The sequence below is a fragment of the Lutra lutra genome, chromosome 15 (genome assembly GCF_902655055.1).
Source record: "Lutra lutra chromosome 15, mLutLut1.2, whole genome shotgun sequence".
Classification (NCBI taxonomy): Eukaryota; Metazoa; Chordata; class Mammalia; order Carnivora; family Mustelidae; genus Lutra; species Lutra lutra.
Window position 1 is genome coordinate 23446446 of NC_062292.1, and position 13304 is coordinate 23459749.

The 13304-nt window shown below is 39.7% G+C and overlaps 1 protein-coding gene across 4 annotated transcripts in view; it reads left to right on the forward strand.

Moving 5' to 3' along the window:
- The window catches only part of ABL2 (ABL proto-oncogene 2, non-receptor tyrosine kinase), a 119716-nt gene that overhangs the window by 86028 nt on the left and 20384 nt on the right, over positions 1-13304 (forward strand). For 2 of the 4 annotated variants that reach the window (XM_047704627.1, XM_047704628.1), the window contains exons 2-4: positions 5333-5395; positions 6600-6770; positions 11486-11781. In XM_047704627.1, the coding sequence (XP_047560583.1) occupies positions 5333-5395; positions 6600-6770; positions 11486-11781 (530 nt within the window). The remainder of the gene's footprint in view (positions 1-5332; positions 5396-6599; positions 6771-11485; positions 11782-13304) is intronic. The other 2 variants (XM_047704629.1, XM_047704630.1) reach the window with 1 other exon arrangement.

Sequence of the window (13304 nt, forward strand, 5' to 3'; positions counted from 1 at the left end):
AAAAAAAAAGATATTAAAAAGTAGTAGCTTCTTAGAGAATAAGCAATCAGATAAAGTAGAATTCTGGCAAGATACAGATTTGTAAATGCTTGGAAATAAATGCCTCAAGTGAAAAGTTTTTGTATTTAATTCTCCAGTTACTTTCCTGATGAATTTCTAATTAAAATAATAAAAGTTATTGAATGACTAATTGGTGAAAGTGTTTTTTAATAAAATTAAACATTAAATTTAGGAATTGTCTCTGAAGTTGAGTCTGAGTCTTATTCTGGATTTTAACTTCTTTAATCCTGATAATTTACTTTGTACAAACTGCTGTTTCTATGTTTTTGCCTTATTTTTATTGTCTTCTGCAAGTCTTTCAGATAAAAGTAATAAAATTACCTTTACTTAATAGTCATATTTCTGCTAGCTGGGTCCTATGTTGCATAGGTGAAAATCAAGTCTATTGTCTCATCTTAAGTCCATGATTACCTCGGTAATAGTGATTAATGAAAGATCAACCCGCTAAGGCACCTAATATATAGTAGTCACTTCACATTGTTTTTAAAAAAAAAAACAAAAACCAAAACCAAAAAGAACCAAAAACCCATTCCTAACTTTCACAGTTGGATTTGTGAGGGCACAGTGCATCTGAATCATCCAGCTGTGTCTGTTTTAAGCCGATGAGTAAAGTGGCATAGACTAGACCCACTGAATAACACGGTGACATTTACTTGCCCTTTCTGTGGGTTTTTTGTTTGTTTGTTTTTGCCCTTATTCCTTAGCTTGTTCTTCTGCATTTAGTTCTTTAACGCTTCATGATTTAATACATGTTCATTCTTGGTCTTAGGAAAATGTTAGGATGTTTTTTGTCTTCAGAACATTTTCCCTTTTGTTTGGTGCTAGCGGATAGGATGGTGTTTAAGTGGATATCCTGTGCAGACGGATTGTACAGGAAATTGACCCTTAGTTCTATGAGAACAAAAGCATGAGTGGGAAGAAAGAAGAAAGGAAGGAAATAAGATCTTTGACTTGACCAAAAAGATCATAGAAGCAGAGATGGGAAGAAGGGGAGTGGGAAATGAAAAGGATTGTTTTCCAAGTCATGGTTCTTTTAGTACTTTGGCTTCAAAAATTACTTTTTTTTTTTTTTTAAGATTTTATTTATTTATTTGACAGAGAGAAATCACAAGTAAGCAGAGAGGCAGGCAGAGAGAGAGGAGGAAGCAGGCTCTCCGCTGAGCAGAAAGCCCGATGTGGGGCTCGAACCCAGGACCTGGGATCATGACCTGAGCCGAAGGCAGCGGCTTAACCCACTGAACCACCCAGGCGCCCCTCAAAAATTACTTTTATCCTGTATTTATTTTTTGTATATTTGATAAATGCGCAGTATTGTTTGGCCTATAATAATCTTTTTAAGTTTACATAAAATTGTCATTGCCTTTTTTTTGTTTTTTAAGATTTTATTTACTTATTTGACACAGAGAGAGATCATAAGTAGGCAGAGAGGCAGGTAGAGAGAGAGGGGGAAGCAGGCTCCCTGCTGAGCAGAAAGCCCTACGTGGGGCTCAATCCTAGGACCCTGAGACTGTGACCCAAGCCAAAGGCAGAGGCTTTTTTAGTTTATTTGACGGAGAGAGATCACAGGTAGGCAGAGAGGCAGGAAGAGAGAGAGGGGGAAGCAGGCTCCATGCTGAGCAGAGAGCCCAATGCGGGACTCGATCCCAGGACCCTGAGATCATGACCTGAACCGAAGGCAGAGGCTTTAACCCACTGAGCCACCCAGGCGCCCCTGCCTTTTTTCAAATAATGTGGTTTTTAAGCTGAACTTGCCTTTAACAAACCTTCTTTGAGCTGATGGAGCTTGTCTCCAGGTCAGATGAATCACATGTCGTAGACATGTCCTTACGCGTTGACAGCCTGTCAGCTATGTCATCAGTGCACAATTCCTGCTCATCTAATTTAAATGCTTTCTCTTCTCTGAAACCTTTTGTGATCCAGAGTTTTGTTTTCTATCCTGTCCTCTCATAGCACTACAGCATGTGAATGTAACACTACACATGATTCATTATTCAACAAATGTTTTTTGAGAGACTCTTACATACATGCACTATTCTGGGTGCTTGGAATTTATCAGTGAACAAAGCAGGCAAAAATCCTTGTCTTCATAAAATTGATATTCTAGTTGGGGGGAGTTAGGTAATATACATGAATATAATAAGTAAATTATATCGTTTGCGGTAGTAAGAGCTATGGAGAGAAGTAGGGAAGGAGATATGGGGGGAGGTGGGAGTGGTGTCCGGAACAGCCACATTTTAAAATAGGATAGTCAGAGAATGCTGTACCAGGAGGGACACACTTGAGTGAAGTGTCATGTGAATGTCTTGGGGAAGGAATGTTTTAGAAGAAATAGCCAGTACAAACGCCCTGAGGCAGGAGCGTGCCTGCCTTGTTCAGGTAATGGCAGGGAGGCCAGTATCCAGAATGAGGTAAACCAGGGGAGGAGTATAGACAAATATGGGCAAGACAAGTTGTGAAGAGCCTTGCAGGCTCTCGCAAGCCTTCTGCTTTTTACTCTATGGTAGGGAACCATCAAAGAGTTTGAGCAGAGGAGTAACACGATCTGACTTTTATGCTTTAAAAACTGGCTTGTGTGTTGAGAATAGACAGAGAATAAGGCTAGAAGTGTGGAAATCAAGAGTGTGGTGAAGCCCAGGAGAGAGATGATGGTGGTAACAGGGTAGTAGTGGTGAAGGGCGTGAGAAATGAATAGATTCTGGGTATGTTTTTGAAGGCAATGCCAATAAGGTTTCCTTACAGATTAGATGTAGTATGTGAGTGCAGAAAAGGAGTCTTGAGGAGCACCTGGGTGGCTCAGTCAGTTAAGTGGCTGCTTTCAGCTCAGGTCATGATCCCAGGATCCTGAGATTGAGCCCCATGTCGAACTCTGCTCAGCAGAGAGCCTGCTTCTCCCTTTCCCTCTTTCGGCCGCTCTGCCTGCTTGTGATCTCTGTCAGATAAATAAATAAAATCTTATAAAAAAAAAAGAGTCCTGAGAGATTCTAAGGATTTTACTTTTGGTCCCCACCCCCAGCTGTATTGATATAATGGACATTTTGCCTAAGTTTAAGGTGTACAGTGTGTTGATTTGATACTTAGGTATTTCATAATGATTACCACCACAGCATTAGCTAATACCTGCATCACATCACATAATTACTTCTTTTTTTGTGGTAAGAACATTTAATATCTACTCTAGCAATTTTCAAGTAGGTAATACAGTATTATTAACTATAATCACTGTGGTATATGTTAGATGCCCAGAACTTACTCATCTTATAGCTAGCTTTTTAAAAATAAATTGTATTTTTATTTTTCTTAAGAAATTATTTTATTATGTTCAGTTAGCCAACATATATCATTAGGTTTTTAAAATTTTTAAATTTTATTTATTTGACACAGAGAGAGATCACAAGTAGGCAGAAAGGCAGGCAGAGAGAGAGGGGGAAGCAGGCTCCCTGCTGAGCAGAGAGCTCGATGTGGGGCTCGATCCCAGGACCCTGAGATCATGATCTGAGCTGAAGGCAGAGGCTTAACCCACTGAGCCACCCACGTGCCCCCATTAGTTTTTTTTTTTTTTTTTAAAGATTATATTTGTCAGAGAGAGAGAGAGGCAGACAGAGGGAGAAACAGGCTCCCTGTGAGCAAGGAGCCCAGTGTGGGACTCGATCCCAGGACCTTGGGACCATGACCCCAGCCAAAGGCAGATGCTTAATCAACTGGCCATCCAGGCATCCCTTATAGCGAGAAGTTTGTATTTAAACTTCAAGGTTTTTGGCCTGAGCAGCTGAGAAGAGGAAATTGCTGTTAAGTGAGATATGGGGAATTGTGGGAGAGAAGCAGATTTGGGGACAGAACAGAGAGTGTTTTTTTCTAAGTCCAAATAGTGTTATTAGTGATTTATAATTTTTATATTCGGAAACTCAGAATGATGACATATAGTAGATGTTCTCTAAAATTATTAGATTTGTAAACCTTAAGTGTTCATATATTGGGTTTCACAAAGTAAGGTATAATTGTATGGCATTGCTGGTTTTGGTCTGCTAGGATTTAAGAGTTGGCTTCAATATCTGCTTAATTATTGTTTCTAACTTTGTCAGTGATATTACCCTTGATTTTTGTTCTTGTATAACCTTAAACAAGGGGGACTTCTGTTGAAAAGAAGAAAATGTTCTTGAACTGTTTGATAATCATTAAACAGGGTAATAATCACAAAACATTATAATGTTAAACACCATCATTGACAAGAAACATTAATGAGGATCATGTGATACTCAGTATAGAATCTAATATATATTACAAATATTCTCTATACTTTTTGGCAGTCTTTTTTTTTCATTTTAATAGAAGATTGGCATTTTGTAGTCTCATGGAAATTCTGCTAGAGTGGATATTTTCTCAAGCATAAGGAAAAACAGTACATGTGACTTATTTGGAGGATGTTTCATAGAATATGGTGTTTTGTTTGGTAATCCTAACTGGTTATCTTAATACATAATACAGCTGTTTCCATTTCCATTCCTTGTAACTGCATTTAAACAAGGAGCATCTGATTCACATTAACTTTTCAGGGCATCTGGGCATACCTTGAGATTTGTTATAATAATCTTTTTTTTTTTTTTTTAAGATCTTATTTATTTGGCAAAGAGAGGGAATACAAGCACGGGGAGTGGGAGAGGGAGAAGAAGCAGGCTTTCCGCTGAGCAGGGAGCCTGATGTAGGGTTTGATCCCAGTACCCTGGGATCATGACCTGAGCCAAATGCAGGCGCTTAACGACTGAGCCACCCAGGCGCCCCAGTCATAATATTCTTAATGTGAAACAAAATCTAATAAGCTCTGAAACTGTAAAGATACATTCTGTTTAAGAGGAGGAAGGAATGTGATGAAGTGAACTCTAAAACTATTAGGAAAATTATGATCCATTCTACCGCAGGAATGTCTGTAGACTGTTATGAAGCCATTTTTAAAACAAGTTAATTCTGTTTTAAGATTAAAATACATCTCACTGAGTGTTACAAAATGAGGAGACGTGAGCCAGTCAAAAGAAGGGTGGGTTGAGATCCCATTCCATGTAGCCAGGACTACGTGAGCAAAGGCACAAAAAAGCAGGAAGCATCATGGTGTGTGTTAAAGTTTAGAATTTGAAGTTTGGAGGGGGGACGGTAACCTGGAGAAGTAGGTAGAGACCTGATCATAAAAGACCTTGAAGGCAATTAAAGAGATTTTAGCTTGCTGGTGAACTATTCAAGAATTTTAAGAAGAGTGACCTGGTCAAATTTTTGTTTTAAATAGATCACTTTGCCAGCTGTGTGGAGGATGGCTTTGAGGGAGACAAGACTGGAGGCAGTAGTCCAGGTGAGAGATGGTGGGGGTCTGATCTGCGGTGTTGGCAGTAGAGATGGAGAGGAGGGTGTGGGTTTGAAAAGAAATGAAACCACAGATTCAAGGTTTTTCTTCTTCAGATATAGTAAAGTCAATTTTAAATTAAAAATGAGTGCAGGGAGGAGAGAGAGCGATGATAGTAAAGTGTTACATCACAGTAGGTAGTTGGAGAGTGGCAGAGAGCCGCTATGAACAGTTCCTGTGATCGAGAAGATCACTGCTGAAGGCATGGTGTATTTTTTGTGTAAATGACCTGAACTGCAAAAAACAGGTGATCTTTATAGGGATCGCCTATTTGTGTAGTGTGACTACATTTAGGAACCCATAAAGCCTCGAGGTAAAAAAACTAGGTCTTAGAAGGCTTCAACCATTACACATTGTAGATACCCAAATGGCTATTGCTGGTGATATTTTCTAGAGCCGTCAATTAAATTCTCAAAATATTTTTTAAAATGTACCACCTAGGAAAAGAAAATAAGGTAAAAACTTCTTAAAACAACAGTTGGAAGCTGTTACATTATAGACCGTGCATAGTAATGTAAAGGTATTTTGTAGTGCCAAGAATATTTGTATTAAGCCAAAACATTTTCTGTTGTTTAACAGATAATTTTAGTATTTTTGTTTTTTTCTGGAAGCACTGTTTCTATAATTTTTCCATATGTAGACAGAGGATCCGGATTTATGCAATATGTACATATTTCTTAAAGTTTCTGTTACCTTTTCCACAATTTGTTTTGTGTGGAGAGAGTCAGTGAAGAAGGGTAGTTTGGGAGGATTTTTAAAACAATTTAAAACCACCACCACCACAAAGTAGCCTATATGTTTTGTAAAACGAATTGCCATGTTTTTGAGTGTGGGGTTTTTTTCCATTTTGAGAAACCCTGCTTTTTCTATTTATTTCTGATTTTGGTTTGAGTGCATATGAATCACAGCTGAATGCTCATTTGTGACCGCTTCTCTGTCTTGTTGCATTTTCAACAGGTAGACTTCTCTCATGTTTAGGAGACCATGCCATTTGCTCATTCTTCATGGCTCCATATTACACAGTTCTTTTCCACCCTGGAGCCATCGGTGTACACATGCCAGCAGCTAAAATACTATGTATGTACTGAATTAAATGAACTTAATTTAACCGTTGAACTTACTGTGAATTCCTTTCTCTGTTTATGTCTTTCAGAAGCCTTGCACCGCCCCTATGGTTGTGATGTTGAACCCCAGGCACTGAATGAAGCCATCCGGTGGAGCTCCAAGGAGAACTTACTTGGAGCCACTGAAAGTGACCCTAATCTCTTTGTTGCACTTTACGATTTCGTAGCCAGTGGTGATAACACACTCAGCATCACTAAAGGTGAGCTTCACTTTCCAGTTTTCATTAGTGGTTAAGAAATAAAGGGACGCCTGGGTGGCTCAGTTGGTTAAGCAGCTGCCTTCGGCTCAGGTCATGATCCCAGCGTCCTGGGATCGAGTTCCACATCAGGCTCCTTGCTTGGCAGCGAACCTGCTTCTCCCTCTGCCTCTGCCTGCCACTCTGTCTGCCTGTGCTCACTCTCGCTTCTCTCTCTATGACAAATAAATAAATAAAATCTTTAAAAAAAAAAAAGAAAGAAATAAAGGGGTCTGTTCTAGATTCTGCCTCTGACCAAATAGGCCCCAGTACTTTAGGGTTCATTATCTTGGTTTGGTTTTGTTTTTTAAAAAACCCGTGTAAGGGATAATGTCAGTGTGTCTCCTTTATTGGGCCTATTAAGGGTAAGAGGAGATAAAGAACTTTAGAAAAAGCACCACACAGTCTATACCTACACTTTTCTCACTCTCAGGATTCAGTACTCTCTGTAGTAGGCCAACATTGATCTTATATGGCGGTAAGGTTCACTGTACATCCCTTCTAATGGAGCCATGACTAACACGAGTCATTCTGCCAGAGCCAGCTGCTACTGGGAGTGCTGTCCCTGGGCTGACTGCCTGTCTGAGAACAGTACCAGTCCTCATTGTTAAGATTTAGAACTTGTTCCCAATATGTAAACCAACTGCATCACTAGGTATACTACTTATTATTTTGTTTAGCTGACATTTTCTTTTTTGGGGCAGGGAGCAGGACTTTCAACAAGAAGAAAGTAGTCTAGTGATTCCATATGCCAGTGTGAGTGTCATATCACATTGTGGACCTGCTTCGAGTAGCACTGGTGGAGACCATCTCTCATCTCTGTTTAAGTGCCTTACTGAAAGGGGTCATAGGAAAGGTTTCTGTTGTAGTAATACTCTCAAGAGAGCAGTAGTTTATTTCGGTAGAAAATTCTTATAAAAGGGAGGATTAAGAATACGACCAAGTAAAATCATTCATTATTAGTGTTTCTGAACAACAACAGAGAATGTGGAACTTTTATGAGAAAGAGCGTCCGGCTGGCTCAGTTGGTAGAGTGTGTGACTCTTGATCTTGGGGTCATGAGTTTGAACTCCTCATTGGGTGTAGAAATTACTTAAGGAAAAAAAAAAAAAGAATGAAAGAAAGAAAGAGGCATGGACCATTCTCATTGTGTCCTTGGATTGGAATGCTAATCTGCCTAAGCTTGTTCTTTTGAACCTATGAAAGCCTCCTACTGGAAAAAACATATTTCAGGATAATTTTTTTTAAAGATTTTATTTATTTATTTGTCAGAGAGAGAGAGAGATCACAAGCAGGAGGAGCGATAGGCAGAGGGAGAAGCAGGCTCCCTGCTGAGCAAGGACACCCTCACCCCGCCCCAATGCGGGACTTGATCCCAAGACTTTGGGATCATGACCCGAGCCGAACAAAGGCAGATGCTTAGCCAGCTGAGCCACCCAGGCGTCCCAAGGATAATTTTTTTTAATTAAAGATTTTATTTATTTATTTGGCAGAGAGAGAGGAGAGCACAAGCAGGGGGAGTGGCAGGCAGAGGGAGAAGCAGGTTCCCTGCTGAGCAAGAAGCCCAATATGGAACTTGATTCCAGGACTCTGGGATCATGACCTGAACTGAAGGCAGACACTTAAGGACTGAGCCACCCAGGCGCCCCTCAGGATAACTTTTAACTTAAATGAAATTGTGCTTTAGGTGATAATTTGTCAGACCATATGCCTTTTATTTATAAGGTTCAGAATGAGGTAATAAATGGGAGTGAATATACCATATTAAGATAGGCCTCCATTCAGGGATTGTTACCTTTTATAGAATTTTTATGTGCATCTATTTCGAAATCCAGAGCAGAAACCTGTAACTCAGACTGGGGTATAGACGTGTTCCAGAGCGGGTGGGAGGCACATACATACATACTTGTGCCAGGAGGTGTCAGAGGCGAAGAAAAAGTAAACATGTGTGATCTCCTAGTTGCAAGTTACTTGAAGGCTTTGGGTAGTTTTTGGGGATGGGATGGTGATAGTATTTGTATGTGTGTGAGGTTTATGTATCAGGGGAAAATTTTACACAAAGTTTTAGGATAAAACAAAGGATTTCAAAGAATTTTATACTGTGCAGTAGTCTCTTTGGGCTACAACACACTCTTTTACCTTTATTGATACTCAGGGGAGAAGTTTGTGAAGCAGTGACTCAGAACATTCTTTCCTAGATACACTTTTCATGTCACTGTTTTCCAAGATAGCTCTGTCACCAAGGAAATATCAGTCAAGACTGTCTGTTGCTGCCTCAGTTACCAGTTATGGCAGCTGCTGGTGCAGCTCAAGGGCTGGGATTCTTGTTCTCTCATGGCGAACAGTGATTTGTCTTAAAAACCCTGAAATGGGGGCACCTGGGTGGCTCAGTCGGTTAAGCCTCTGCCTTTAGCTCAGGTCATGATCCTGGGGTCCTGGGATCGAGCCCTACGTTGGGCTCTCTGCTCGGCAGGGAGCCTGCTTCCCTTCCCTCTCTCTTTGCCTGCCTCTCTGCCTACTTGTGATCTCTCTCTCTGTCAAATAAATAAAATCTTAAAAAAAAAAACAAAACCTGAAATGTTGGATTTTTCTATCAGGTTCATACTGATATAAAGTGATGTCATGCTAAAGCTATCTTACTATTTTAAAGGACAAGCAAATATATTTGAAAAATAACGATTCTTACTTTACTTCCTTCTTTGAAGATTGTTTTTTGCTTGAATTAAAAAGTAAGAGTTCTCCCAACATTCCTGTCAGTAGAACCGATGTGTACATTCCCATTAGTCAGACTCATCAATTTCCATGGTACTCACAACTTCCAGAGTAGGAAATTCTCCTAACTTCCAAAAGAGAGGAAAACAAAAACCTAGGATTTTTTACTGTATCCTACTTATGATGACTTGCTGTTACCAGAAACAACGATACACTTGATGTTTACGTTTTCTGGTTTTTGTGGTACAACAGGAAAGCTACATAGGAACGAGTTTTATTTAGCTTTTCTAGTAGCATTGAGTTTTTTGTTTTCCTGCAGATACGGCTGGGGAGTATTTCTCTGCGTACTGGTACATTTCCACAGCCACAGGACACACAGTCCTATCTGTCCCTCTATACATATGTATATTGTATCAGTACATACTCCTAGGTTTTTGTCATTAAATGTCTCACATCCAGGTGTCAGTGGTGAGGGAATGATAAAGTTATCCTATGGAAAACATTTCTGTGGGTTGCTGGGAAAATTTGATGACTGCCAGAATAATGATTTTGAGCTTTTCCTCAGTGGCCTATGTCTGACAGCTAGTGGGCCATATGATTTTAATTGGTTTGGTTTTCTTCTGCCGACACTGAGAAGTAGGTGTGAACTCTGTAGGAAGGTGTGCATCTCTCAGAGATAGGGGCCCAAGGCCTTTTCCACAGTACCCCCCCCCCCCGCAAAACAGATTTAGGTTATTAGTTATTACTAATGATACCTATCACCTTTCCTGTTTTGTCTGAGTTGCACGTCTAGGGGCAAAATGTATATTAGTGAGTTTAAAGTTCACAACTTTAACAGAAATCAAGGGTATTGACGTCGATAGCAAAGCAAAGGCATTCTGAGTAACTTGTCTTAGGTTCCAGCTTCATTGTCAGCTTCCCTTCCCACACACTAATTTTAGAGGAATGAATAGGACTGACTCATATTCTTGGGAAATGGGAGGGAAGTTGGGAAACTATAACTGTTAAAACTTGAGTCCTGGAATGTGCTTTGGGAGTTCTACCTGCCCAGCACCCCCAGCAGTTTTTGTTCTGAAAGCATTGCTCAAAGCCCTTTGGTCTGCTTCTATTTTGTTTTGTTTTCTTATTTATTTTTTTGTTTTTTTACATAAATGGTTTTTTGCCTCGGTGCCAACTGAAATTTAGAAGTAACTTTGTATTTCATGATTCTCATACCAAAGCCTTGATTGTTACTAACATTGAACCATATATAAGATATATTCCTTGACAGACTGTTATATGAGGAAAAAAAACGAATTATTTTTGAGGGGTGAGGCTGTGCCATTTTCCATTTCTTTCTTTCTTTCTTTCTTTTTTTTTTAACTGAAGTACAGTTGACACATAATATTACATTACTTTCAGGTATACAACATAGTAATTTATTCTAAACGTTATGCTTTGCTCACCACAAGTGTAGCTACCATCTATCATTACACAGTGCTGTTATAAAACATCAGCTATATTCTCTATGCTGCTGTACCTTTTATCCTGTTGATTTATTCATTCTCTAAAGGGCTTTAAGCCTGTATCTCCTACTCCTCTTAACCCATTTTGCCCATTGCCCCTCCCTCTCCCCTCTGGCAACCATCAGTCTTCTCTGTATTTATGGGTCCATAACCTTTCTATCATTGTATGCCACTGTACTATACCACACATGGGGTTGCATGAAGACGTTTTTTTAGTTGGTGTAAAAGCCATTAGTAAATGTGAGCAGGTTATTTCTAACTATGCTGCTTCTGTTTAAGCTACACGCTAAAGAGGTCAATCAGGATATGATGAACAGCCAAGTTTGTTTTCATTAATTTTTTAAAAAAACGATGGCATAGGAGTTCCTTATTGATTTTTCACTGAGTTTGACAGTAGACTGTTCCTGCTTGAGATAAAGTCCTAACACCTTCTCTTTTCTTCTCTGATGACTTCATGGCTAGGTGAAAAGCTTCGAGTCCTTGGTTATAACCAGAATGGTGAGTGGAGTGAAGTTCGCTCCAAGAATGGACAAGGTTGGGTGCCAAGCAACTACATCACCCCAGTGAACAGCTTGGAAAAACATTCCTGGTACCATGGACCCGTGTCACGCAGTGCAGCGGAGTATCTACTCAGCAGTCTAATCAATGGCAGTTTCCTGGTGCGAGAAAGTGAGAGCAGCCCCGGGCAGCTGTCGATCTCGCTCAGGTACGAGGGGCGTGTATATCACTACAGGATCAATACGACCACAGATGGCAAGGTAAGATGGGCCAGCACTGCCTATAGGTATGGACTGGTTGTTTTTTCGAAAAAATACTTAGAATGACTAAAGAATATAGTTTTTATGTCAGACATGAAACGAAATAATCACTGATGTGAATTTGGGTTATTTGACATGTAAAAGCTTACTTTTTTCAAAAGAATATGGTAATGGAATTAAAAACAGTATTACATTAATGGTTTAATGATGAGATAGAATTGAAGGTGAGTGAAGGGAACTGCTATATAAGTTAGTTCTAATCATCATATACAGATAGATACATACACACACACGTGCATCTAGTACGTTGTACAGAATTGACAAATTAACCCTTTTTATTTTTTTTAAAGATTTTATTTATTTGACAGTGATCACAAGTAGGCAGAGGCAGGGAGAGAGAGAGAGAGAGAGGGGAAGCAGGCTCCCTGCTGAGCAGAGAGCCTGATGCGGGGTTTGATCCCAGGACCCTGAGATCATGACCTGAGCCGAAGGCAGAGGCTTTAACCCACTGAGCCACCCAGGTGCCCCAGAATTGGCAAATTAAGCCTTGGATCTTTGAAACTTATAATAATCTCTACCAGAAAGTTTGCAGAGTAAGAATTTGGGCTTCTGAGACTCGGATTGATGGGTAGTATAGATTTAGCAATTTAGCAATGTACCTGTTAGACCAACCGTTGTAGAATGGTAGTGTAAGAATGGAGCTGTTTTACTTTCTGAACTGTGAAGCACAGATTTATGTCCATTCTGTTGAACAGTAAATTACATTGAATCATTTGTTCTTTCCTTCTATGTGATCTGCATAGTAGGGGGAAGCACACAGACTTTGCCAAGAGCAAGCAGACCTGGTTTGCCGGGTAACTCCACCGTTTCTCTTTGTTAACTTTGTGACCTTACTATAAGCCTCAATTTCTCATCCCACTTTATTGGATTGTCATGAGGATTAAATGAAATAATTTCCTTAAAACATAATAGCTGGTACAAAGTAGGAAGTAATTATTCTTTTTCTCTTTTGCATCATCCTACAGACACACTGTGTCCTGATGAAACCACATTGAATCAGATTAAGTGATAATGTAGGAGAGACCTAGCAGCTCTACTTCTGGTTACATACCCAACAGAAATGAGTGCATGTGTGTACAGAAGACATGTCCAGGATGTTTGTAGTCGCATTATTTGTAATAGCCCCAAACTAGAAACACTTAATTGTCTAACAACAGAATGAATTAATAAATTGTGGTATATTCATAAAATAGAATCTCATACAGCAACAAAAAATGAGTGTGGTACTGCTGTGTATGTACATTCTGAGGAAAATCTGTGGTCCGCCTAGTTTCCTGCTTTTGTAAATATTTATTAGAACACAGCCACATCCGCTTGTTTATGTATTGTCTATGGCTGCCTTCTCATTCTTACGGCAGCTTTGAGTAGTTAGAGGCACCATGGCCACAAGCCTGAAATCTTTACTCTCTGGCTCTCTGCAGAAAAGTTAGTTGACCCATGTCATAGGTGAGTCTCACACCTAT